General features: G+C 45.7%; 1 protein-coding gene across 2 annotated transcripts in view; it reads right to left on the bottom strand.

Annotated features, from left to right (window-relative positions):
- The window catches only part of LOC119962916 (cysteine-rich hydrophobic domain-containing protein 2), a 105,204-nt gene that overhangs the window by 57,822 nt on the left and 19,385 nt on the right, over positions 1-27,997 (bottom strand). For both annotated transcript variants that reach the window (XM_038791186.1, XM_038791187.1), the window contains exon 2: positions 4,309-4,363. In XM_038791186.1, coding sequence (XP_038647114.1) covers positions 4,309-4,363 — 55 coding nt within the window. The remainder of the gene's footprint in view (positions 1-4,308; positions 4,364-27,997) is intronic.

The following is a 27,997-nucleotide window of genomic DNA, read 5'->3' as shown; positions in this document are numbered from 1 at the left end:
ATACCCCCAACCCTATACAGAATACAAACCCCCCAACCCCCCCGCAAAATACAAAACTCAAACAATGCCCCCCAACAAAAAACAGAAAAACACCCCAATAAATAACCATATCAAAATTACAAAAGTACAGAAAAAAAACAGCAACAGCAGAAACCAGCAATAAAGCATTACAGCCGACCCCGCAACCCCTAGTTCGAGTCCAGCTTCTCCGTCCGCACGAAGGCCCACGCCCCCTCCAGGGAATCAAAATAATGAAATGAAATGAAATGAAAAAATGAAAATGAAAATCGCTTATTGTCACGAGTAGGCTTCAATGAAGTTACTGTGAAAAGCCCCTAGTCGCCACATTCCGGCGCCTGTCCGGGGAGGCTGATACGGGAATCGAACCGTGCTGCTGGCCTGCTTTAAAAGCCAGCGATTTAGCTCAGTGAGCTAAACCAGCCCTAATAATGCCGCTCCAAATAAGTTACCCACAAACGCGCAGGCTGCAACATTCCAAACTTTATTTTCTTCTTATAGAGCACCTCCTTCGTCCGATTAAACCCGGACTGCCGCTTAGCCACCTCCGCACTCCAATCCTGGTAGATCCGTACTACCCTATTCTCCCAATTGCTGTTCTTCACCCTTTTGGCCCAGCGCAGCACACACTCCCGATCACTGTACCGGTGGAACCTCACCAGCACCGCACGCGGGGGTTCATTCTCCTTAGGCCTCCTGGCCAGTACTCTGTGGGCTCCCTCCAGCTCCAGGGGCAGATGGAAAGATCCTGCCCCCACTAGCGAGTTCAGCATCGTGGCCACGTAGGTGGTCAGATCCGACCCCTCCAGCCCCTCCGCAAGGCCCAAGATCCTCAGATTCTTCCGCCTCATGCGGTGATCAAGCTCCTCGAAGCGGTCTTGCCACTTCTTATGGAGTGCCTCGTGCCCCTCCACCTTACTAACGAGGACCACGGCCTCCTCCTCTCGTTCAGAATCTCCGAAAGCTTTTTATTCGTTTCCTGCAGCAAGCTCAGCACCTCAGCCTTAAAATCTGCAAAACAGCACAGGAGAGCAGCTTGCTGCTCCTGCGCCCACAGCCTCCACCCCTCTGGTGCTCCGCCAGCCGCCATCTTGGAATCCTTCCCCCGTTTTTTCTGGGGAGCTGCTGCCGTTTTTCCCCCCTTTCCACTCCGAGTTCGAGTCATGAAATATGGAGAAAGTTGATCACCACACCTTCTCCCACCAGGAGACGTCGAAAAATTTCCGTTTTGGGCTCTAAAAAGAGCCGAAAAGTCCGTTTGAATCGGGAGCTCCCAAATGTGCGGCTTCCTACGTCATCGCCGCCACCGGAAGTCTGTTGGTATTTTATTGCGGTTCGTTGTTGTTATATAAATACCAAATTTTTCAATAAAAATTATTTTAAAAAATTTTCTTATATACATCTCAATCATGACCCCTCCCTCCCACCAGCCTCCTCCGCTCCAAGGAAAACAATCCCAGTCTATCGAGTCTCTCTTCATAACTAAAATTCTCCAGCCCAGCAACATCCGGTAAATCTACTCTGCACCCTTTCCAGTGCTATCACATCCCTCCTTTAAGGTGGATTCCAGAACTGCACATAATACTCTAGCTGTGGCCTAACCAACATTTTCTACAGTTCCAGAGTAGCCTCCCTGCTCTTAAACTCTATGCTTGATTAAAGGCAGGTATATCATGTCTTCTTAGCCACTGTATCCACCTGCCCTGCTACTTTAAAGGATGGATGTACATACACATCAAGTTTCCTCAGATCCTCGGTGCTTCCCAGGGTCCTGCCATTTATTATGTGTTCCCTTGCCCATTTCCCACTGATCAGCCCATCTGACCAGCTCATCTATATCCTCCTGTAATCTATGGCTATCCTCCAAACTATTTACCAACTCAATTTTTGTATCATCCGCAAACTTACTGATCAACCCTCCTACATTCATATCTAATCTGTATATAGATTATAAACCACAAACAGCAGGGGTCCCAACACTGATCCCTCCAGGACGCCAGTGGACACAGGCTTGCAGTCAGAAAAATACCCCTTGACCATCACCCTCTGCTTCCTGCCACTCAGCCAATTTTGGATCCAATTTTCCCAATTTCCTTGGATACCATAGGCTCTTGCCTGCACTATCAGTCTCCCATGTGGGAGACTTGCTGAAATCCTGTGTCAAATGCGTTTCCCACATCTGCACACTTGGTCACCTCTTCGGAAAAACAAATTGGTCAGACATGACCGTCCCTTAACAAAACCATGCTGAGTGTTCTTGATTAATCCCTGCCTCTCAAAATGCAGATTAATTCTAGCTCTCAATTGGAAGCTCTCAATTGCTTCCAATAGTTTCCCCACCACTAAATGTTAGACTGGCTGGCCTGTAGTTTCCTGGTTTATCTCTTCCTCCCTTCTCAAATAATGATATCACAAGTCCTCCGACAACTCTCCTGTTGCCAGAGAGGAAATTTAAATTATTACCAGAGCCTCTGCTATTTCCTCCCTTGCCTCACTCAACAGCCTGGGATACATTTCATCTGGCCCTGGATATCAGTCTACTTTTAAGCCTACCAGACCACTCAGAACCTTCTCTCTGTGGAGGTTAAGGTCTTTCATTTTATTACAGTCCTTCTTCCCGATTTCTATACCCACACCATCCCTCTCAGAGTGAACACTGACACTAAGTATTCATTTAGAACCCCACCTACATCCTCCGGCCCCACAACAAATTACCACTGTTCTTAATGGGCTCTCCTCTTTTAGTTATCCTTTTACTTGTAAAAATGTACTTGTAAAACTGAAGCTTTTCCTTTATTTTACCAGCCAGTATCCTTTCATGTACCCCTTTCACTCTTCTAATTTCCTTTTTTAAGTTCCCTCTTGCACATTCTATACGTCTAACAGCTTCTGCTGTTTTGAGCCCTCGAAATATGCCATAAGCCTCCCTTTTTCTCCTGATCCAATGCTGTCTATCCCTTGATATCCAGAGTTCCCAATTGTTGGTCCCACCCGTTTTTGATTGGAACATGTTGGCCCTGTACTCTCCCTATTTTCTGCTTGAATGCATCCCACTGTTCTGTCATAGATTTACATAAACATGTCTGCTCCTAATTCATACTGGCCAAATCATATCTACTTTTATTAAACTTGGACGTACCCCAGTTTTGAACTTTGATCTCAGGCCAATCCTGGTCCTTTTCCATAACAATCTTAAATCTAACGGAGTTATGATCATTGTCTGTAAAATACTACACCACTGGTTCTTGCCCGCCTTTGCAACCTTGCCCAGCTTTGTAACCTTAAGTGCAGGACCGCTTCCTCTCTTGTAGGACCTTCTACGTACTGGTTTAAAAAGTTCCCCTGGATACACTCCCTCTAAACCTTTCACACTATGGCTACCTCAGTTAATATTGGGGGAAGTCAAAATCCCCCACTATCACTACTCTATTACTTTACTGAAATTTGCCGACATATCTGCTCTTGTATTTCTCTCGGGCTTTTAGGGAGCTTATAGAACATGAATCACAATAAGTTTGAATGCAGGCGCAGCAAGTGATTAGGAAGATGAATGTACTGCCAGTGCTTATTAGAAAGAGAATGGAATCGGATAGTTTTATTGTAACTGGACCTTGATGAGACTGCGCACATAAATTGTCTTATTTTAAAAGGGATACAATTGCTTTAGAGCGGGTTCAGGGAAGGCTCACTGGTCTTATTTCTGAGGCAAAGGGCTCATCTTATGAAGAAAGCTTGAATAAGTTAGGCCTATACCCATTGGAGTTTAGAAGAATGAGGAGTGATCTTATTGAAACATATTAGATCTGGTAGGAATTTGACATGTATTTGTATTCTTCTATGTAGGCGAGACTAGAACAAGGGGACACATTTAAAAATAAGACGTCCCCCTTTTAAGATGGAGATGATAAATATTCTCTCACAGGTGGTTAGTCTGTGAAATTCTCTTCCCTGGGAAGCATTGGAGGCTGGGTTATTATCTATTCCAGGATGAGAAAGATAGATTTTTGCTAGTCACACAAATCAAGGGGTATGGGGGAAAACAGGAAAGTGGAGTTGAGATTACAACCAGATGAGCCATGATCTTAGTGAATGGCAGAGCAGGCTCAAAGTGTGAAAGGCTTACTCCCAAGTCCTACATCCAAGGCACACATTTTTAATAGGCTTTTGCTTCCAAAGAAACTTAGCACATTTAATGTACTTTAAATAATTCTAGCTTTGAAAACTGTTCAGTTGCAAGTTCTAGCCCCATCACCAGGCAACTTTATTCAAGAAGAGAAATTAATGATTTACCTTTCCTGTTAACGATGAAGGGAACTCTGCTTCAAATTTGTTGCTCAAACCAAACCTGAAATTACAAAGCATATAGAATCTACACAACTCTGAAACACTATTTTAAGAAATAAATTTGACCTTGTGGAATAGCTTAACAATAAAATACTTCAAGGTGACGGGGTCAGATGGGTTTCCGGTGGAATATTATAAAACAATTCAAGGATAAGCTGTCACCCCTGATGGTGAGGATGTTTGAAGAGGCGATAGGGAAGGGGGTGTTGCCACAAACTTTGGGGCAGGCAACGATTTTCCTGTTGCTAAAAAAAGATAAGGATCCAACGGAGTGTGGGTCGTATAGGCCCATATCGCTTCTGAATGTGGACACAAAAGTATTGCCGTAGGTACTAGCGGGTAAGCTGGAGGAGTGCCTCCCGAAGGTGAGGTGAAGATCAGACGGGGTTGGTGAGAGGGAGGCAGCTCTTTTCAAACGTTAGAAGGGTATTGAACGTCGTTATGGCACCGGCAAGAGGGGAAGGAAACAGAGGTGGTTGTGGCACTGGATGCCGAGAAGGTGTCTGACCGGGTAGAATGGGGTACTTGATGGCAGTTCTGGAGCGGTTTGGGATTGGACCAAGATTTGTGAACTGGGTAAAATAAATATACAAGGAGCAGGGGGCAAGCGTCCGCACAAACAACATCAGCTCGAGATACTTTTTTCTCCACTGTGGGACTAGGCAGGGATGTCCTATGTCCCCCCTGCTGTTTGCACTCGTGATTGAGCCATTGACCATCGTATTAAGACGTTCGGGGGTATGGAAAGAAATAGCACGGGGGGGGGGGAAAGAGAGAGAGAGAGAGAGAGAGAGAGAGAGAGGAGGAGAAGAGCATAAGGTGCCCTTGTATACCAATGATCTGCTGTTATACATGTCGGAACCGAGTGTGTCGATAGGGGGAATATTGGAGCTGCTTCGAATGTTTAGGTCTTTCTCGGGGTACAAACTAAATCTAAATAAGAGTGAGTATTTTGTGGTGTGTCGGCCGGGGGTGGGGCTGCCATTCCGCACGGCAGGGACTCCCTCTGTCACGGGCAGGTTGGGTACAGGCAATTGAAATGAACGTGCTGCCGCGATTTCTGTTTATTTTTCAATGCCTACCGATTTTCCTGCCAAAGGCTTTTTTCAGAGAGATTGCTGAAGGATTACTTCGTTTATATGGGGAGGGAAGGTGGCCAGACTTACAAAGGTGCTGCTACAGAGGGGAAGGCAGGCAAGGGGTTTGGGTCTTCCAAACCTGATGTATTACGACTGAGCAGCGAATGTGGAGAAGGTGCAGAGCTGGGTCAGAGGGTTTGATTCCCAGTGGGTCAGAATGGAGGAGAGTTTGTGCAGGAGGTCGGGATTGAAAGCACTAGCAACAGCACCGCTCCTGATGGCCCCGGGGAAGTACTCAGGGAGTCCAGTAATAATAGCTTCATTGAGAATTTGGAGGCAGTTTCGCCAACACCTCAGGTTGGGGGCAGGGTCAAGGGAAATGCCGATTCGGGGGAACCACAGATCTGAGCCAGGGAGGTGGGATGGAAATTTTCGGAAATGGGAGGAGAAAGGGATTAAGACACTAAAAAATTTGTTTCTTAGGGGTCGGTTTGCAGGACTGAAGTTGCTGGAAGCAAAGTATGGGCTGGAGCAGGGAGAAATGTTTAGATACATGCAGGTTCGAGATTTTGCCAGAAAGGAGATACAGAGCTTCCCGGTGGAGCCGGCCTCCACATTGCTAGAGTAGGTGCTGAGGACAGGGTGATTGGAGAAGCGGGTGGCATCAGTGGTTTACAGAGCTATTTTGGAACAGGAGAAGGCACCACTGGAAGGGATCAAAGCAAAGTGGGAGGAAGAGTTAGGAGAGGATATGGAGGGGGGGTTCTGGTGTGAGGTGCTCCGGAGAGTGTATGCCTCCACCTCGTGCACGAGGTTGGGGCTGATACAGCTGAAGATGGTATACAGAGCACCCCTCACAAGGGCGAGGATGAGCCGATTCTTTGAAGGAGTAGAAAATGTGTGTGAACGCTAGAGGATTATTGGAAGGATGTTTTTAGGGTCATTTCTAAAGTGGTGCATGTGAAACTGGACCCGGGCGGCCATATTCAGGGTGTCCGACCAGCCAGGGTTGGAAACGGGTGCGGAGGCAGATGTTGTAGCCTTCGTCTCGTTGATCGCCCGAAGTAGGATCCTGATGGGATGGAGAGCAGCCTCTCCACCCTGTGCCTGGCATGGCGGGGGGACCTGTTGGAATTCTTGACTCTTGAGAAGGTTAAGTTTGAGCTGAGGGGAAGGATGAAGGGGTTCTACAATTCATGGGCATTATTCATCATGTACTTTCAAGAACTGGACAACATCAAACATTAGTTGAGGGGGTGGGTGGGAGAGTGTGTTAATGGCGACTATGGGTGATTCCTGATTCCTTTTTGTCATTTGTTTATGTGAACATGCGGGCTACTGTTTGGGGTTTGGTGGGAGGATGGGATCATTGTTATTGATATGAGGATTGACATATTTGTTACTGATTATTGTTTGTTGTTGGTGGGTGTAAATTTGGGAGAAAATGTGAAAAAGGAGGGAAAAAAGCAATAACAATAGAATACTTCACATGGGGCTGGTTTAGCACACTGGGCTAAATCGCTGGTGTTGAAAGCAGACTAAGGCAGGGCAGCACGGTTCGATTCCCATACCAGCCTCCCCGGACAGGCGCCGGAATGTGGCGACTAGGAACTTTTCACAGTAACTTCATTGAAGCCTACTCGTGACAATAAGTGATTTTCATGTCATTTTCATGTAAAACATTTAAAGCAATCAAATAAAGAAACACACCAGAACAATTTTTAGAGAGTGGAACATTTTACACTCAAAATATTTGTGACAAAAGAATGTTGACATTTTGTTATATTAGCATCAAGCATTCCTCATACAGCACAGCAAACGCTCACCCAAATCAGAAGAGGCAATACTACCAAATCAGTGGCTTTCTTTTACTTTCGGCTTGCAGTAGGTCCAGAGTAGCATTACCCAAATAATACTGAAATACAGGCATAATAGCTTAGAAGCTGCTCCACTAGGAAACAGATCAAGGTTGTCCCAACTTAAAATAGACATTTAAGTGAAAGACATTCATAGACTCGTAGAATAGTGACAGTATAAAATGAAACCATTTAACCTTTTTAATCTGTATCAATTCTCTGTGACAACAATTTTGCTAGTCCCAATCCCTTTCCTCATAGCTTTGCAAAGTTTCCCCCCCCCCTTCAGCTACTTCTCCAATTCTCTTTTGAAAACCAATTTAATCTGCCTTGCCACCCTTTCAAGCAAGCAATCCAGATCATAACTACTTGCTGTGTAAAAAACCTTCATCTCATGTCACCTTTGATTTTGCCAATCACTTCAAATTGTGTCCTCTGGTTCTCACCCTTCTGCCAAAGGGAACAGTTTCTCTCTATCTACCTGCAACCGCATCGAAGGAGAAAACCCCCAGTTTGTCCAAATTATCCACATAACTGATGCCCCTCATCCCCAGAACTATTCTTATATATCTTTACTGCACCTTCCTTTCAGCCTTCACATCCTTTCTAAGTGTGGAACCCCAAATTAGCAGATTACTCCTGTTGAGGCTGAACCAATGTTTTATAAAGGTCCATCATAATTTCTTTATTTCTGTACTCCATGCTTCTGCTTATAAAGTTCAGGATTCCACATGCCTTGTTAAATGCTTTCTCAACCTTCCCCGTCACCCTTGACAATTTATGCACACATACTTTCGATCTTTCTGTTCTTGCAGCTCCTTTGGAATGGTACCCTTTGGTGGTCTCTTCATTTTTCCTACTGAAGGGTATTACTTTGCACTTGTGTTAAATTGCTTCTGCCAATTACCCACAGTGGCATTCACTGCTGCCTTACAGCAGCAGTGACCCCGATTAGTTTCCAGCATTGGGTGACTGAAGTTTGCACATTCTCCCCATGCCTGTGTGGGTTTCCTTCAGGTGCTTCAGTTTCCTCCCACGGTCCAAAGATGTGCAGGTTAGGTGGGGTCATGGGGATTAGGGTGGGAGAGCGGAATTAGACAAGGTGCTCGTTCGGAAGGTCGGTGCAGACTCAATGGACCGAATGGCCCCCTTCCGCACTGAAGGGATTTTACGGATTCTACATTGTTAGATGTTTAGCTGCTGTTGTATAGTCAAAGGTACTGCTCCTCTTTACAAACACCTTTATTTCACTTTAACAGACTCTGCACATAACACTATCTTCACATCACCAGACACAAAGGCCACCTGAATCCCCTTTACATATTAGTATCAATTACTGGATACTTAACATAAATGAGACAACTAATTGGAATGTTTCTTAACCCATTACTTAACAGTCTCCCCTTCCTTGGAGAAAAGAAATTATTAGGTGAAAACAAAATTACAAGAAACTCAAAAACACACATGCAATTTCCCCCCTTTTTTCCCCATTTTGTTTTGGAAGAAAACAAAAACAGTCAGAGACAGGCACCCTTCATTAACAATATCCAAAAGTTTATGTGAACTAGCCCCTCTTTTTGTAAAACAATCTGACAGTTGGTAGCTACTGTCAACCCATTTAATTTTTGCTCCCTTCCCTCTGTCCAACATCTGCTTCAAACCTGCAATGTTGATCCTTAACCATTTTTCATTGACACTTTTTGTAGAGTGCACATTTTCCCATAGGGATTTATTGGCAATGTGACAGTCAATAGGTATATTACCCAAATCCCCGAATCCCAACATTTCTGTCAATATCTGAAATATATAAATGGCCAAATCCACTGCCTCTACAAGGCTTAACGTCTCAGCAGCCAAAGTGATTTTGACCACTCTCCTTATTTTCTTTGTTTCCCACACAAGAGGGAAACATTTACCATTGTTCCCCAAAAGGAAAATTATAAAACCTCCTGCGCTTGAAACCCCATCACATGAATTTGCATAGGACGCATCACTATAAATTATGAATTTCAAGTGCCTATGGTCACCTAAAACCAGGAACCTCAAAACACACTCCTGCGTTTTTAGTTTGGCCAACGCTTTATTTGCTCTTACTATCTCTCCCGCTTTGGGATCATTCATTTTTGTACTCAACTCTAAGACATCAAAACTCACGTCCGGTCTAATCTGTCTACCTAACCAATCCAATTGCCCAATTAAACTTTGCAGTTGCTCTTTTTCCATCTTTGAAACCATTGCATCTTTTTGTGAAACCCGGCCACGACTAATTGCTATTGGTGGCGCAAAGTTGCTCCTAATTTAGTCTGTCCAATTTCCAGTCCAATATATTTAAATGCACTGGAAGCCTGACTTCCAACCCTGAATTCTTTCCTCAAACCAGAGATTACAATAGCTTCGAAATTACTAGTCCCACCCCATAAAAAAATCATCGACATGCATCATAAAGATTTCCTTTATAGTGCCAGTAAAACATTGTCTGATCTACTTTCAACTGGCAACAGCCTAACTTTAACCAGACTCGAGACGCATCATTTAATCCATATACACATTTGTTCAACTTCCAGAGTACCCCTTCTGTGTTAGCTGCCTCTTTAGGAGGACGAAGAAAAATGTCTCTCTGGAGCTGATGCCCCTGCAAAAAGGCAGCTTATATATCTAGATTTCCATCCCCATGCGGGAGCATGGCCCCATTGCCCCCATTGGGGGCAGCAGGGTAGCATGGTGGTTAGCATAAATGCTTCACAGCTCCAGGGTCCCAGGTTCGATTCCCGGCTGGGTCACTGTCTGTGTGGAGTCTGCACGTCCTCCCCCTGTCTGCGTGGGTTTCCTCCGGGTGCTCCGGTTTCCTCCCACAGTCCAAAGATGTGCGGGTTAGGTGGATTGGCCATGCTAAATTGCCTGTAGTGTCCTAATTAAAGTAAGGTTAAGGGGGGGGGGGGGGTTGTTGGGTTACGGGTATAGGGTGGATACGTGGGTTTGAGTAGGGTGATCATGGCTCGGCACAACATTGAGGGCCGAAGGGCCTGTTCTGTGCTGTACTGTTCTATGTTCTATGTTCTATGCCTTTGCGGCTAATTGAGCCAAGAAGATCTTTAAAATAACCTTTCCTGCCGCAGGTGAATCTACCCTTAAATCCTGATCTTCTACGTTTTCTTCAAATCCCCTTGCCACAAGCCTGGCCTTTGCCTTACAAGTTCCATCCAGAAGAACCTTTTCCGTGCAAATCCATCTGTGGGATAGAGCTCTCTGTCCCCTATCCGGTACTTCTATGTATAACCCCAAATTCACTCAAACTGTGCAGTTCTTGCTGTTTGGCATCTTTGATAACTTTTTCATCTAATTTATTGGAAGCTACCAAAATCTCACGTGCATGTGGGCTTCTACTTCTAATAGTATTCGTAGTCTTATTCACGTTCCGAGATCTTGATAAAGTGCGTCCCCTCTCTCGCTGGTATCTCGTTCTGTTCTGCTACTGCTTGATCTTTCCCTTCTGCTGTGGGATGTCCTTTCAATAGTTCTCGACCTTTTCCTGCGGACCTGCTCACTATCCGATGTACTATCTGAACTGGCACTCCGTTTCTGTGCCCTCCATTTTTGAACTTTGTCTTCCCAATCCATTGCCTTGACTCCTTCCCCTGAATGCTGTACATTCAACCAATGTTTATACTTTCCAGTGGCCTTCCCTGTTCTATCAATAACAGTTGCATCCTTCCATTGACTAGACCCTTCATAGAACATAGAACAGTACAGCACAGAACAGGCCCTTCGGCCCGCGATGTTGTTAGGGGCAGCAGGGTAGCATGGTGGTTAGCATAAATGCTTCACAGCTCCAGGGTCCCAGGTTCGATTCCCGGCTGGGTCACTGTCTGTGTGGAGTCTGCACGTCCTCCCCCTGTGTGCGTGGGTTTCCTCCGGGTGCTCCGGTTTCCTCCCACAGTCCAAAGATGTGCAGGTTAGGTGGATTGGCCATGCTAAATTGCCCGTAGTGTCCTAATAAAAGTAAGGTTAAGGGGGGGTTGTTGGGTTACGGGTATAGGGTGGATACGTGGGTTTGAGTAGGGTGATCATGGCTCGGCACAACATTGAGGGCCGAAGGGCCTGTTCTGTGCTGTACTGTTCTATTCTATGGTTGTGCCAAGCTTTGTCCGAAACCAAGATCAAGCTATCCCACTCCCTGTCATTGTAGTGTGCTCCATGTGCCTATCCAATAACCACTTGAAAGTTCCTAAAGTGTCCGACTCCACTATCACAGAAGGCAGTCGATTCCACACCCTAACCACTCTGAGTAAATAACCTACCTCGGATATCCCTCCTATATCTCCCATCCTGAACCTTATAGTTACGGCCCCTTGTAACAGCTACATCCACCCGAGGAAATAGTCTCTGAACGTCCACTCTATCTATCCCCCTCATCATCTTATATACCTCTATTAAGTCGCCTCTCATCCTCCTCCACTCCAAAGAGAAAAGCCCTAGCTCCCTTAATCTTTCCTCATAAGACCTAACCTCCAAGCCAGGCAGCATCCTGGTAAATCTCCTTTGCACCCTTTCCAATGCTTCCGCATCCTTCCTGTAGTGAGGTGACCAGAACTGCACAGAATATTCCAAGTGTGGTCTCACCAGGGTCATGTATAGTTGCAGCATAACCCCACGGCTCTTAAACTCAAGCCCCTGTTAATAAACGCTAACACACTATAGGCCTTCTTCATGGCTCTATCCACTTGAGTGGCAACCTTCAGAGATCTGTGGACATGAACCCCAAGATCTCTGTTCCTCCACATTCCTCAGAACCCTGCCGTTGACCCTGTAATCCGCATTCAAATTTTTCCTACCAAAATGAATCACCTCACACTTATCAAGGTTAAACTCCATCTGCCATTTTTCGGCCCAGCTCTGCATCCTGTCAATGTCTCTTTGCAGCCTACAACAGTCCTCCACCTCATCCACTACTCCACCAACCTTGGTGTCATCAGCAAATTTACTGACCCACCCTTCAGCCCCCTCCTCCAAGTCATTGATAAAAATCACAAAAAGCAGAGGACCCAGCACTGATCCCTGTGGTACACCGCTGGTAACTGGTCTCCAGTCTGAAAATTTTCCATCCACCACCGCCCTCTGTCTTCTATGTGATAGCCAGTTACTTATCCAATTGGCCAAATTTCCCTCTATCCCACACCTCCTTACTTTCTTCATGAGCTGACCATGGGGAACCTTATCAAACGCCTTACTAAAATCCATGTATACGACATCAACTGCTCTACCTTCATCTACACACTTAGTTACCTCCTAAAAGAATTCAATCAAATTTGTGAGGCAAGATTTACCCTTCACAAATCTGTGTTGACTATCCCGAATTAAGCTACATCTTTCCAAATGGTCATAAATCCTATCCTTCAGGTCCTTTTCCATTAACTTACCAACCACCGAAGTAAGACTAACCGGCCTATAATTACCAGGGTCATTCCTATTCCCTTTCTTGAACAGAGGAACAACATTCGCCACTCTCCAGTCCTCTGGCACTACCCCGTGGACAGTGAGGACCCAAAGATCAAAGCCAAAGGCTCTGCAATCTCATCCCTTGCCTCCCAAAAAATCCGAGGATATATCCCATCTGGCCCAGGGTGCTTGTCGACCCTAAGGTTTTTCAAAATTACTAATACAACCTCCCTCAGAACATCTACCTCCTCCAGCCTACCCGCCTGTATCACTCTCTCATCCTCAAAAGCATGGCCCCTATCCTTGGTGAACACTGAAGAAAAGTATTCATTCAACGCCTATCCTATCTCTTCTTTTTTTTTAAATTTAGAGTACCCAATTAATTTTTTCCAATTAAGGGGCAATTTAGCATGTTCAATCCACCGACCTTGCACATCTTTGGGTTGTGGGGGCGAAACCCACGCAAACACGGGGAGAATGTGCAAACTCCACACGGACAGTGACCCAGAGCCGGTATCTAACCTGGGACCTCAGCGTCGTGAGACTGCAGTGCTAACCCACTGAGCCACCCCTATCCTATCTCTTCTAACTCCATGCACAAGTTCCCACTACTGTCCTTGACCGGCCCTAACCTCACCCTGGTCATTCTTTTATTTCTCACATAAAAGAGTAAAATACCTTGGGGTTTTCCTTGAGCCGACACGGCAAGGACTTCAGCTCATTCCTTGCTATCTGGTAACCCTCAAGCAACCCAACGGAACCTTGTTTTCTCATCCTTACATACGCTTCCTTTTTCCTCTTGACAAGACATTCAACCTCTTTTGTGAACCATGGTTCCCTCACATGGCCATTTCCTCCCTGCCTGACAGGGCAGGCAGTATTTGTTCCAGGCAAGTATGTCACTTTTGTATCAACTTTTGGCAGTTGTCCTTTGGGCAAAATGGTCTGTTCTAATTCTTCAAAGTGTTGCGTTCCTCTACAGAAACCCTGTCTATATCAATTAACTGGTCCTCATAGTTCTATAACACATGCGTACCAGATGACTCTGGCTCCTCGTCATGTCTGTCTGCTCTGTATAAATTTGAAAATTTGTAATCTGTACCCATTATCCTTGATGAATGTACACTAACAGTTTGATTGCCATGTTGCAAAATAATTGTTTTACAATCTATGCCTATGATTTTCCCTGGACCTTTCCATTCATTAAAATTGTCTCTCTTATAGTATACTATGTCTCCTTGCTGAAAAACGGTATTTGATGGCTGTACATTATGTCTTAAAGCTCTGCGAATTCTTTCAGAGACTTCTGCTTCCAAAAAAGCTTTTCTGCTGCTATGTAATGCATTTAAATGCTCAAAAGCAGAGCTAATCATAGTCCCTTCCCAAGCAGGAGGCTGATCATCTAAAATGGATGGAATTTTAGGATTTCTACCAAACACTAATTGATAAGGACTATAAGCCCCCAACCATCTGCAATGAATTCTTTGCATGTACAGCCCATGCTAAAGCTGAATTTAGCTTGCAGTTTGGTCTATCTGCCAAAATTTTCCAGAGCATGTCATCTATTGCCGCATGGTTCCTTTCACACACACCATTACTAAATGGGCTTTCCGCAGCCGTATTCATAACTGTGATATTCACGTTTTCATACATATCCCCAAACTCATCATTAGCAAATTCTCCCCCATTGCCAGTAAGGAATTTTGCCGGTGGGCCCATTCCTGTCCCTATCTATTTTTCCATGATTTGATCCAGAATGACTCTCTTTTCTTTACTTTGTACAATCGTTGATTGACTAAATCTGGTTGCTAAATCTAGAAAATGCAAAATAAATATATTATTGGCTTTATCCCAGACCTTAAGGTCCATGGCCACAATGTCGTTAAAATCTCTGGCCAAACGTAGGGTTACTATCGGTCGTGCTGGTATCCTTCTGCACTTCCTATAAGCTCCACAGCGATCATTAACTTGTTCTGTCAGTTTAGTATAATCTTCATCTCTTACCCCTGCATCCTTTAATAAATTTTCAGCCTCCGAGGAGACGGATGCCCAAATTGCCTATGCAGTTTTAACATAACAAGCTTTTAACCAGCTAAAGTCCAATTTTCAACTGCCATTAACACATCCTCAACAACAGTACTTGAAATGTTATTTATCAGTAATGGAATACAATAGTGGCCCGACTGTGTAAATTGCAAGTCCACCGTCTTTCCAAAAACTGTTGCCTTATCCTGTTCCATGTCCAGTTTCATGTGTGCTTTCGGACAGTCTGCTCAGAAGCAAAGGTATCTCACTTGATACAACATCCGTGCTAATGAAACGATTCACTCCAGCAATATCGCAAGGGATCACCACTCTTTTCAGCGACTTCAGAGAATTATCATCCTCAAACCTGAAACATGTGGAACTTTCAAATTCCTTGACCTTGTTACGATTTTCAGCATTCAAGGAGTCCAGGTAACATTTTAACCAGTCAATTCCACACACAGTAGATGTGCAGCCACTGTCCAATATAGCACAATTGAAGGATTCTGCAATCAACGCCTTCATTACTGGCGCAAAACTGCTTGTTGATAGGACAATGCCTTCTTTCTGGTCACTATCTTTTTCCTCTTCTGACCCGTGCGTGTCATGTGTCGCTTCAAATATTATTATAAGGTGTTGGACAGTTGAAAGCATAATGGCATCGAGAGTCACATCGAAAACATCAACTTATCATACCTCGGGCATTTCTGGGGTTCATCTTCCTATTGTAGGTTCTAACTGGGTTTCTGTCTTACTTTCCGGGTCCTGATCTCCCTCTATAGTCTTGGAACCTGTTTGTAGCTGTGCGATTTTGCCATCCTGTTAGTAGTGTATCTTCCATATTCAGCTTTATTGCAGACTGACGTATTTGGGTCCTCAGAGCCATTGGAATCGAATGTTTCCCCAGAATTTTTTTTTAAAGCTTCTGTCATCTGATCGAATAAGGTATCCTTATCCGCAAACTGAACTCCTGTCAAAACTAGGATCCTATCCATGTTGCTCACTCTAGCAGTCAAGTAATTGGCCAACACAGACTGTGGAAATTCCAGTTTGTGTTTCTGCAGCCTTTTATATAGTCTGCCAAATTCCATTATATAGTCTTCCATGGAGAAATCCTCTATTTTCCGGAACCTATCATAAATGAGACAACTAATTGGAATGTCTCTTAACCCATTACTTAACATACATCCCACCATTATGTCTACATTCTTTTGAAGTCTAGGAGTCTTCTCATTGCTCACTGTGCTTCCAACTTTTGTGTCATTGTGATCTTTGAAATTGTGCCCTGTCCACTGAAGTTATTAATATAGATCAATAAAAGCAATGGTTCTAGTAACTATCTAGATAGATAGTTTTTTGAAGAATAAAGGGATTAAGGGTTATGGTGTTCGGGCCGGAAAGCGGAGCTGAGTCCACAGAAGATCAGCCATGATCTCATTGAATGGCAGAGCAGGCTCGAGGGGCCAGATGGCCTACTCCTGCTCCTAGTTCTTATGTTAATGACCCCTGTTGAACCCCATTGAATACCTTGCACTATTTCGATTAACTGTTCACTGCATTCGGTTTCCTGCGAGTCAGTCAACTTAATATCCATATTGCAACTTCCTTTTACTTCATGGGCTCAGCTTTACCAACAAGGTTATATGGACTTTATCAATTCCCCTTTGGATTTTGTTTATTGTCATGTGTACCAAGGTACAGTGAAAAAAGTATTTTTCTGTGAGCAGCTCAACAGATCATGTACATGAAAAAAAAGGAAATAAAAGAAAATACATAATAGAGCAACACAAGGTACACAATGTAACTGCATAACACTTGCATCGGGTGAAGCAAGGGGTGTAGTGTTAATGAGGTTGTTTAGGCATTTGGTAACAGCGAGGAAGAAGCTGTTTTTAAGTCTTTTTGTGCGTGTTCTCAGACTTCTGTATCTCCTTCCCGATGGAAGAAGTTGGAAGAGTGAGTAAGTCGGGTGGGAGGGGTCTTTGATTATGCTGCCGCTTTCCCCAGGCAGCAGGTGGTGTAGATGGAGTCAATGGATGGGAGGCAGGTTCACATTATGGACTGGGCTGTGTGCACTACTCTCTGAAGTTTCTTGCGGTCTTGGACCGAGCAGTTGCCATAGCAGGCTGTGATGCAGCCAGATAGGATATAAAACTCAATTGCATTAATATAATAATAATAATCTAGTCTTTATTATTGTCACAAGTAGGCTTAATACGGCAATGAAGTTACCATGGAAAAACCCCTAGTCGCCACATTCCGGCGCCTGTTCGGGTACACTGAGGGAGAATTCAGAATGTCCAAATTACCTAACAGTACGTCTTTTGGGACTTGTGGGAGGAAACAGGAGCAGCTGGCAGTAACCTAATGCAGACACAGGGAGAACGTGCAGACTCTGCACAGCCAGTGGCCCAAGCGGGAATCAAACCCAGGACCCTGGCACTGTGAAGCAACAGTGCTAACCACTGTGCTACTGTGCTGCATTACACTCATCACCTTTTCTGTTCCATCAAGTTAGTGAAACATGATTTATCGTAATAAAATCTGTGCTTTAATTGATCCGCACTTGTCAAAGTGACTGCTAATTTTGCCCCACATAATTTCTTCCTGAAAGCTTTGCCACCAAAGAGGTTTCTTCCAAATAAATCGTATTTAAAACAACATTAGCCGCTTTAGAATTTAAACATGGAGTACTGTTCACATGGAAGGAATGGATCCGGTGCTACAACTTCCAAAGTTAGACTATGAAAGTTTGGGTGATTCATCTACATTTTATGGAAAATGATACAAGATGTTGTTTAGCTGAAAATAACAATGCCTATTATCTAGCATGCTTCCTCAGCTCACATAAATTAATCAGTGAGAGTTGAAGTTTGACATGAAAATACAATTCAATGGGATACGAAGAATATTAAGTTGCTGTCTCCGAGCAGCCATGACTGAACATATGACTAAAGCTACAAAGTCTCAGGACCAATTGATTTTAAACGACAGTGGCCCATATTTTATAATCAGCAACAAACTAATGCTGCTCATTGCTCCTTACTCTTACCCACAGACTTTGAGATTTTGCACTGCATCATGCAGCAATTAGGTGTCTAATGAATCCAGCACCCTCTACAGGGAATCTTGGACCAGACTGAAGAAACCTTACTGAGAAACAGTGTCTAAACCAAGAAGCAGAGGCTAGAATCATTAATTCAATGTCAAATCATGTGCGGAAAGCAAAGTAAAGGGATGGACAGGAAGATGGGATCAAGAGTGAGAGGCAAGAGACGAAAGAAAAAGCCTCAAAAAAGTCTATTTAAATCTCCAAGATTTAAAATCTGACGACATGAGACACCACATTTTTAAGAACTACGACTTGTTAGGGATGGAAATGATGTGTGTACTACATTTATATTTGGATTCGCTTTCTTTTCTGTTGTTGGTATTGTTATTATAATAAAATTACAAATACTTTAATAAAATGTTTTTTTAAAATACATTTTCAGTGCCAAAGGGGTTGGTTGGCAACAATTAAAGACTCACCATGCCATTAAAAAGTCAATTACACACTTCCGGTGGCGGCTACGAAGGAGTAAGTCGCACGTTTGGTAGCTCTTGCTCTGGTCGGACTTTTGGACCTTTTCCCCCGATTGTCTACCGGACTTGAATTATAAAACTGATGACAGAGGCAATGGTGTACCGAATTCCCACATTGGTGCATGGAGAGAAGGACGAGACGTGCTCGTAAAGGCAGAAACAGAAAGACAGAGAAGGCCTGGGCTGAAGCTGCAGCAGGAGACAGCATTGCGGAGGACCAGACCTCTGCTTTGTCGATCCAGCGGCCAACGGAGCAGCTGATGCAAGTTATTTAGGAAGGCCTTGCTATGCAGAAACGGGACTGCTTGGACCCGATAAAAGTCAATTGAGCGGCTGGAGCTTGGATTGGACGCCAAGATCGGGCGATCCAGAAAGTAGACAAGGCGCTGGCTGAGCAGGAGGAACATCAAACTGCAGTGGAGTTGGAGGTGGGGATACTGAGAGACGCACAGAAGCTCCTGGAGAAGGTGGAGGACCTAGAGAATAGGTCCCGCCAGCAGAACGTGAGAATCGTTGGGCTCCCGAAGGGGTCTGAAGGAGCGGACACTGGGGCATACATCGCAGATATGTTTGAGAAGCTGCTGGGGGATGGGGCATTCTTCCGGCCCTTGGAGGTGGACAGGGCTCACAGAGCACTCGCGAGGAAGCCGCGAACGGGAGACCCCACCCCCCCACCCTGCACCGAGGGAAATGGTGGTGAGATTCCACAGGTACTTAGATAAGGAGCGCATTCTACAGTGGGCCAAGCAGACACGGAGCTGTAAGTGGGACAATAGTATCCTGCGGGTCTACCAAGACCCGAGTACAGAGGTGGCCAGGAGAAGAGCAGGGTTCAACCAGATTAGGTCGATCCTTTTTAAGAAAAAAGGTGAAGTTCGGACTGTTGTATCCGGCCCGTCTCTGGGTCACGCATGAGGAACAGCATTTTTATTTTGAGTCGCCCGAGGACGCGCTGAACTTCGAAAAGGAAAGGACTGGTGGTGGGCTGAGAACTTTTGAACTTTGCTGCAACATTCTTGTTTTGTTTTTCTGTTTTTTTTTTTCAAAAAAGTTTCTTGTTTTTCTTTTTGTGGAAGCTGTTTTAATGCCTTTTGCATTGATTTGGGACCAGCGGTAGAGCTGAGTGAGTTAAGGTTTTCATTTGCACTGTCGGGAGATGGAGGTGTGCTTGTTTAGATCTTTATGTTTTTCTGTCGGGCAATTGTGTGGGGATTGTTTGATGTTGGAGTATGTTTGCATGAGCGGAGCCGGGGGCACGATAGGTGGGAGACTATCCAGCGCCAGGGATGGGGGCCACTCACGGGAGCGCAGTGGGGGGGGGGGGGGGGGGGCATATGTTCGGTTTATTAAAGGGGTTGGGTTACAGAGGGTTGTTATTGGGGGGGGGGGGGGGATGTTCTGCTGACGAGGGAGGGACTTGGGCTAAGGGACAGAGAAAGTTGGGGGCGGAGGCTGCCTGGGGGCGGACCAGTGGAGGCGCAGAGCATGAGCTGGAGGTGGGCCCAAAAAAGGGGATGGCTGATTGGCGAAGGGGGTGGGGGGGGGGGGGGGGGGGTGGGGGGGGGGGGGGGGGGGGACGGGGGGGGGAACAATGAGTCCCCCAACTAGACTGATCACCTGGAATGTTTGAGGGTTGAATGGTCCGGTCAAGAGGGCACATGTGTTCGCGCATCTTAGGGGACTGAAGGCGGACGTGGTAATGTTGCAGGAGACGCACCTTAGAATAATTGACCAGATTAGATTGAGCAAAGACTGAGTCAGTCGGGTCTTTCACTCGGGATTAGACTCAAAGACTAGAAGGGTCGCGATCCTGATCAATAAGCGGGTCGTGTTTGAAGCGGGGAGAATAGTCTCGGATGTGGGAGGTCACTACATTATGGTCAGTGGGAAACTAGAGGGGTTGCAGGTAGTATTAGTAAATGTGTATGCACCAAATTGGGACATTGTGGAGTTTATAAAGAGGATGCTGGGGAAGATGCCGGACCTGGACTCGCACAGGTTGGTCATGGGAGGGTACTTCAACACAGTTATTGACCCTGGCTTGGACCGATCAAGCTCGAAAACGGGCAGGTGCCAGCAATGGCAAAGGAACTAAAAGGGTCCATGGAGATTTGGGCAGCTGAGGGTGAAGGAGTTCTCCTTCTACCCACAAGCATAAAGTGTACTCCTGGATTGATTTCTTTATTTTGAGCAGGGTTATACTGGCAGGGGTGGTGAACACGGGGCACTCGGCAATCACAATCTCAGACCATGCTCTGCACTGGGTTGACCTGCAGGTTAGTAAAGACAGTAACCAGCGCCCACACTGGAGGCTAGATGTGGGAGTTTTGGCTGACGAAGGGGTGTGCGAGCGGCTGAGGAAATGTATTCAGAACTACCTGCAGGTCAACGACACAGGGAAAATTTCAGCAGTGGTGGTCTGGGAAGCACTGAAGGCGGTGGTCAGAGGGGAGCTCATCTCGATACGGGCCCATAGAGAGAAGGTGGACAGGGCAGAGACAGACCGACTGATAAAGGAGATACTACAGAACGATAGGAGGTATGCGGAGACCCCAGGAGGCAGGGCTTTTAAGGGAACGGCAGAGGCTACAGGCGGAGTTCGGCTTGTTAACCACAGGAAGGGCGGTGGAGCAGCTGAGAAAGGTGAAGGGGGTGATCTATGAGTATGGAGAGAAGGCCAGCAGAATGCTTAAACAGCAGCTTAGAAAGAGGGAAAGTAAATGAAGGAGATGGGAACCTGGTTGGAGATTCAGCAGAGGTGAATAAGGCGTTTAGGGATTTCTACAGTAGGCTGCAAGGTCGAAACTCCCTATAGGGCCGGAGGGGATGAGGCACTTCTTGGAGGGGCTGAATTTCCCAAAGGTGAACGGGGAGCAGGTAGAAGTGCTGGGCGCCCCGATCGGGTTGGAAGAGATAGTGGAGGGTCTGAAGGCCCAGAGAACAGGTCCCGCCAGCAGAACTTGAGAATCGTTGGGCTCCCGAAGGGGTCTGAAGGCTCCACCGGTCCGCCCCAATGCAGTCGGGTAAAGCCCAGGGCCGGATGGGTACCCAGTGGAATTTTATAAAAAGTTCTCTGGGATATTGGGGCCGGTGTTAATGAGGATGTTCAATCAGGCAAGGGAAAAAGGGTGCTGCCCCTGACGATGTCACAGGCCACGATTTCGCTGATTCTGAAGCGGTACAAGAACCCGGACCTGTGTGGGCCCTACAGGCCGATATCCCGGTTGAATGTGGATGCCAAATTGCTGTCAAAATTTTGTCCTCCAGGATTAAGGATTGTGTTATCATAGAATTTACAGTGCAGAAGGAGGCCATTCGGCCCATCGAGTCTGCACCGGCTCTTGGAAAAAGCACCCTACCCAAGTTCAACACCTCCACCTTATCCCAATAACCCAGTAACCCCACCCAACACTAAGGGCAATTTTGGACACTAAGGGCAATTTATCATGGCCAATCCACCTAACCTGCACATCTTTGGACTGTGGGAGGAAACCGGAGCACCCGGAGGAAACCCACGCACACACGGGGAGTATGTGCAGACTCCACACAGACAGTGACCCAAGCTGGAATCGAACCGGAGACCCTGGAGCTGTGAAGCAATTGTGCTATCCACAATGCTACCATGCTGTTCTGGATGTTATTGGGGAGGACCAGACGTGGTTTGTTAAGGGTAGGCAATTGGTGGCCAATGTAAGAAGGTTGTTAAATGTGATCATGATGCCCCCGGAAGTTAAGGAGCTGGAGGTAGTGATCGCAATGGATGCAGAAAAAGCTTTCGGGTAGAATGGGATTATCTGTGGGAGGTACTGGGACGGTTTGGATTTGGGCGGGGCTTTATTGACTGGGTCAGGTTGCTGTATCAGGCTCCTGTGGCAAGCTTACGGACGAATAGGACGACATCAGACTATTTTAGACCGCACCGGAGAACGAGACAGTGATGCCCCCTCTCCCCACTGTTATTCACGCTAGCTATAGAGCTGTTGGCAATTTCTCAGAGAGCCTTAAGGGGCTGGTGGGAGGGGTGGAGCACAGAGTCTCTATGCAGACAACCTGCTTCTGTATGCATCCGACCCAATAGAGGAGGTGGAAGAAATCACGAGGATTCTAGGGGAATGTGGCCGGTTTTGGGGGTACAAGCTAAATATGGGAAAAAGTGAGATGTTTGTGGTCCAGGCGAGGGGACAGGAGAGGCGACTGGGGGAGCTGCCGTTTAGATTAGTAGGGGGAAGCTTTTGGTACCTAGGCATTCAAGGGGCGTGAGAATGGGACCGGCTGCATAAGTTAAATCTGGCCCGGCTACTAGACCGATTGAAGGACGATTTTCGGAGGTGGGATGCGCTTCCGTTGTCACTGGCTGGGAGGGTGCAGACGGTGAAGATGACAGTCCTCCTGAGATTCCTGTTTGTATTTCAGTGTCTCCCATCTTTATTCTGCGGTCCTTTTTTAAACGGCTCAACAAAGTGATCACTTGCTTCGTTTGGCAAGACCCCGCAAGTAAGGAAGGTAATGCTTGAGCGGAGTTGGGGAGAGGGCGGGCTGACGCAGCCAAATTTTAGTAACTATTAATGAGCGGCGAATATAACCATGATCAGGAAGTGGGTGGTGGGAGAGGGGTCGGCATGGGAGCGTATGGAGGCAGCTTCATGCAAGGGCACCAGTCTGGGGGCGTTGGTAACTGTGCCTCTGCCATTCCCACCAGCACGGTACTCCACCAGCCCCGTGATGGTGGTGGCCCTGAGTGTCTGGGGGCAATGGAGGAGACATGTGGGAGCAGAGAGAGCATCGGTCTGGTCCCCAATCTGTAATAATCAGCGGTTTGCGCCGGGAAGTATGGATAGGGGGTTCCGGATATGGCGGAGAGCAGGGATTTAGAGGATGGGGAGGATTATAGAGGGGAGCTTTCCGAGTATCAGGGCGCTGGAGGAGAAGTTTGGGTTGGCGAGAGGAAATAAATTAAGGTATCTGCAGGTGCGGGACTTCCTGCGTAAACAGGTATCAACCTTCCCGCTCCTACTGCTAAGTAGGGATTCAGGGCAGGGTAGTTTCCCAGAGGGTGGGTAGGAGAAGGGAGTGTCTCTGATATTTACAAGGAAATTATGGGGTCAGAGGAGACGCAGACCGAGGAGGAGAAGCGCAAGTGGGAGGAGGGGCTGGGAGGAGAGATAGAGGATGGTCTATGGGCAGACACCTTGAGTAGAGTCAACACGTCCGCAACACGTGCCAGGCTCAGCCGTATAAAATTCAAGGTCGTTCATCGGGCTCACATAACAGTGGCCCGGATGAGCAGATTCTTTGGGGTGGAAGACAGATATGCAAAATGTGCAGGAGGACCAGCGAATCATGTCCACATGTTCTAGACATGTCTGAAGCTTCAGGGATTTTAGCAGGGGTTTGCAGATGTCATGTCCACAGTGTTAAAAACAAGGGTGGCACTGAGTCCAGAAGTGGCGATTTTCAGGGTGTTGGAAGACCCGGGAATCCAGGAGGAGAGAGGCAGACGTTCTGGCCTTTGCTTCCCTGGTAGCCCGGAGATGGATACTATTAGCTTGGAGGGACTCTAAGCCCCGAAGTCAGGGACCTGGCTATTGGACATGGCTAGCTTTCTCTGTCTGGAGAAAATGAAGTTCGCCTCGAGAGGGTCACTGTTAGGGTTCGCCCGGAGATGGCAGCCGTTCGTCAACTTCTTCATGGAAAATTAATCGTCAGCAGAAGTTTGGGGGGGGGGGGGGGGGGGGTCGTTTAGCTTAGAGTAGGGGGTTAATAAAGGTGGGACCTGTAAGGAAGGGAGACGGCTTTTGCACTATGTTTATAGTTTCATGTACATTGTTTATTTTGTTGTTGTTGTTACAATACCAAAAATACCTCAATAAAATGTTTATTAAAAAAATTCAATTACACGCGAATAAACATATCCCAACTTTTTCTGGTGCGTTCAAGTGTTATCAGTTGGGCAAGGACCACAAATGTATGCTCTTCTATGCTGAAAATCTGAAATTTTATTAGCACAAAATATCTCGAGGGCATTTCTAACAGCAATTTCATGATTTATGTTTCTGTATGATTTAACTGTACATGTGTAGACCTCAGAAGATACTTTTTGATTTCTTAATAAAATGTGATACTGATTGCCTGTTATTTTATCTGAAAAATATGAGTCTTTGTTTCCTCCAAGATTTGCGTTCTGCTAGCAGACAAACACATTAGTTTTGTTAGATTAAAATTCCCTTAAAAGCCATGCTGCGTATCATACACAGATGCTATGCAATTGGGAAACTACACATTCTCTTGAATTTACTCTCTTGATAATGCCACGGTATAGTTCCAAAATACATATGTTTATTGAGGCACCAGTGAAACTTATTGTAAGAGTGTTTGTTCTGACAAATAGATGGCAAGCTATCTCAGACAGGGACGTAAATATCATGCCGACACTACTCCCTTCTCCAGTCCCCCTGTTGTCAGCACCTCCTCCAGCAACATGGAGGCCGGCTCCACCGGGAAGCTCTGTATCTCCTTTCTGGCAAAATCTTGAACCTGCAATAATCTAAACATTTCCCCCTGCTCCAGCCCATACTTCGCTTCCAGCTCCTTCAAGCCTGCAACCGACCCCAAAGAAACACATATTTTAGTGTCTTAATCCCCTTCGCCTCCCATTTCCAAAAATTTCCATCTCACTTCCCTGGCTCAAATCTGTGGTTCCCCCAACAGTTGTCAGTTTTGTATTAGAAAACACTATGCTTTGGCATTACTTGTTCACTGTCATCATAAATTTTGAGGTGCTAGTTATTCTTTGACCATTAGTTGATCTGTGTCTATATGACTAGGCAATAATATAAAATATTCCTTAATGTGCATCTTGGCACCTCATCTACAATGGTCCTGAATTTTAGGGGCTCAGAACAAAGCAACTATCTGCTTTACATGGTTTCTCAACTGTTTGCAAAATATAATCTGGGTAAAAATACTCCTCGGTAATAAGAGGTGATCAAAAGCCAGGCTAAGTAACAGATTACCATGTTCCTATACATTGAAGAGAAGTACCGCAATTCTGGTGGAAACCAATGCTCTCTCGGTACCATCATTTTCTTTATATAAATTTAGAGTACCCAATTCTTTTTTTCCCAATTAATGGGCAAGTTAGCATGGCCAACCCACCTACTCTGCACATCTTTGAGTTGTGGGGGTGAATCCCACGCAGACATGGGGAGAACGTACAAACTCCAGCCGGACAGTTACCCAGGGCCGGGATCAAACCAGTTTCCTCGGCGTCGTGATGCAGCACTGCTAACCACTGCGCCATCATGCCACCCTTTGGGCACCATTATTAATAACAGTCTACTTCAAGATCCTTGAGAAATAATTTGTCTTCTACAGTGAGTCATGAAAACAGGCTTTATGCCAAATAATGATTTTAATCCAACTGCTGGAAAACCGAATGAACTTTTCAAACACAGGCTGAAAATGTGACTTGATCTTGCAACAAAGATGGTTGCCTAATTTGTTTCACTGGGCATTCCACATTCCAATTAATTGCAGATATGGTATCTTGATCTCAAAGACCCATCAAGGACATTAATGCCTGAGGACATTATGTGACATACCCTGTCCCCGTTGGCAATGCATCAAGGCCTGGGATATTCAAGGAGTTCCCAAACATCAACTCAAACTACAGTGGAATATGCTAAACACAATCACTTGAACATTGGGACACTGACCGACAGAGATTTCTAGACATGAACGAATTAAGTTACAAAGGAAAATACACTAGCCACACGCATGTTTGAATCACTGGGTGATGGTCATGGGGACAGGCACTCCTTGCGTATTTAAACTTCTGCTTTCTCTACAGTACAAGACCAAGCTGCTGAGAAACTGAAGAGAAAAGACCCAAGTGGGGTTCCACCTTCCTGCTGCTCTTTCCAACCACTTTACAAGTTTCTAACACTGTTTGCTGACCTTCACCCAGGGATCCCTCTGCTACAGACACATCTTGAAGGAAATCAACTCCGGACTGTCATCATCAGGAAACACCAAATCAGCCATCAACATCTTTAAATCGAGATCACAAGTTGCAATACAACCAAATTCAGCCTGAAACCAGCCAAGTCACCAAACTAGTGTACATTTATATTACTTCGCTGGACTCAGCTGACAAATCTATCCTTCCCCATTCAGTAATCCATTGATATGTGTGTATGAACTTTGAATGTGTTTGCAGCAGAGCATGTATGTTAGAGTCTATTTTATTACTTTCCATAGTTTTATTCAACTTGAACTGACCTAACCTCTTTTTCTGTTAAACTCCAGAATCCCTGCCCGATTGATAATTTTATGATCACAGCAGATAAACAGTTAAACATAAACTGAATTGGCAGGTATATCCTTTTCAAAGAAACCTATTCCGGTCAAAGGAGAAGAGGATAAAGAGGAGGGCCATTCGATCCCTCCTTACCTGATTGTAACACATTGCACAGTACAGCGGAGGTCAAGGGTGCTTCTCCAACTTAAGCATCGAAGAGTCAGTTTGCAGAGCAACGTTTGTGTGTAACAGACAAAAAAATGACCTTCCTCACCACAATACATAGTCTTTACTATCAGTAATTTTTAAATTCCTTCATGACGTTGCCCCTCCATATCACGTAATCATGTCAGCCCTACACCACTCCAAGCTAATTGCAACTTTCTTTTCAATTTCAAGATCTGGAAATTCCCTCCTAAAGTCTCTCCATCTTCCTTTCCTCCTCTAAGGTGCACCTTGTCCAATCATTAATAAAATGCCTTGGGATGTTTTACTATGCAAAAGGCATTACACAAATAAAAGGTGTTGTGCTGCTCAGTGAAATGGGAATTCCCTATAATAGTGTGCGTAATTCATGCTCACCACAGCTGCAACGGGTTAGAATCCATACAGTGCCGAAGTCCATACACCGACTCTCTGAAAAAGAGTACCCCACCCGGACCTCTCCCCCCACCCTGGGCGCCACAATTGCTTCACAGCTCCAGGGTCCCAGGTTCGACTCCCGGCTTGGGTCACTGTCTGTGCGGATCTACACGTTCGTTCCATATCTGCGTGGGTTGCCTCCGGATGCTCCTGTTTCCTCCTACAGTCCAAATATGTGCAAGCTAGGTGGATTGGCAATGTTAAGATTGACCTTGGCAATGTTAAGATTGACCTTAAGTGTCCAAAAGGTTTGGTTGAGTTACTGGGATAGGATGAAGGCGTGGGCTTAACTGGGGTGCTCTTTCCAAGGGCCAAATGGCCTCCTTCTGCACTGTAAATTCCATGGTCCTATTCCCATAACCTCACATAACCTGAAAACCGTTGGGGCATTAAGGGGCAATTTAGCATGGCCAATTCACCTAACCTGCATATTTTTGGACTGTGGGAGGAAACCGGAGCAGCCGGAGGAAATCCACGCTGACATGGGGAGAACGTGCAGACTCCGCACAGACAGTGACCCAAGCCGGGAATTGAACCCCGATCCTTGGCACTATGAGGCAGCAGTGCTAACCACTGTGCCACCTATATTGATTTTGGCCCTTAATGAACCAGATTGTAAAGTCATATTATCCATAAATCCCTGAATTCTTCAACTAAAATCAACATTTAAATGGTCTAGATTGGATAGGTTACACTCTGGATACATTGGCTTA

This window comes from Scyliorhinus canicula, chromosome 3 (assembly GCF_902713615.1).
Source record: "Scyliorhinus canicula chromosome 3, sScyCan1.1, whole genome shotgun sequence".
Lineage (NCBI taxonomy): Eukaryota > Metazoa > Chordata > Chondrichthyes > Carcharhiniformes > Scyliorhinidae > Scyliorhinus > Scyliorhinus canicula.
The sequence above is the reverse complement of the archived record's forward strand: the minus strand, read 5'-3'. Positions and strand labels throughout refer to the sequence as shown.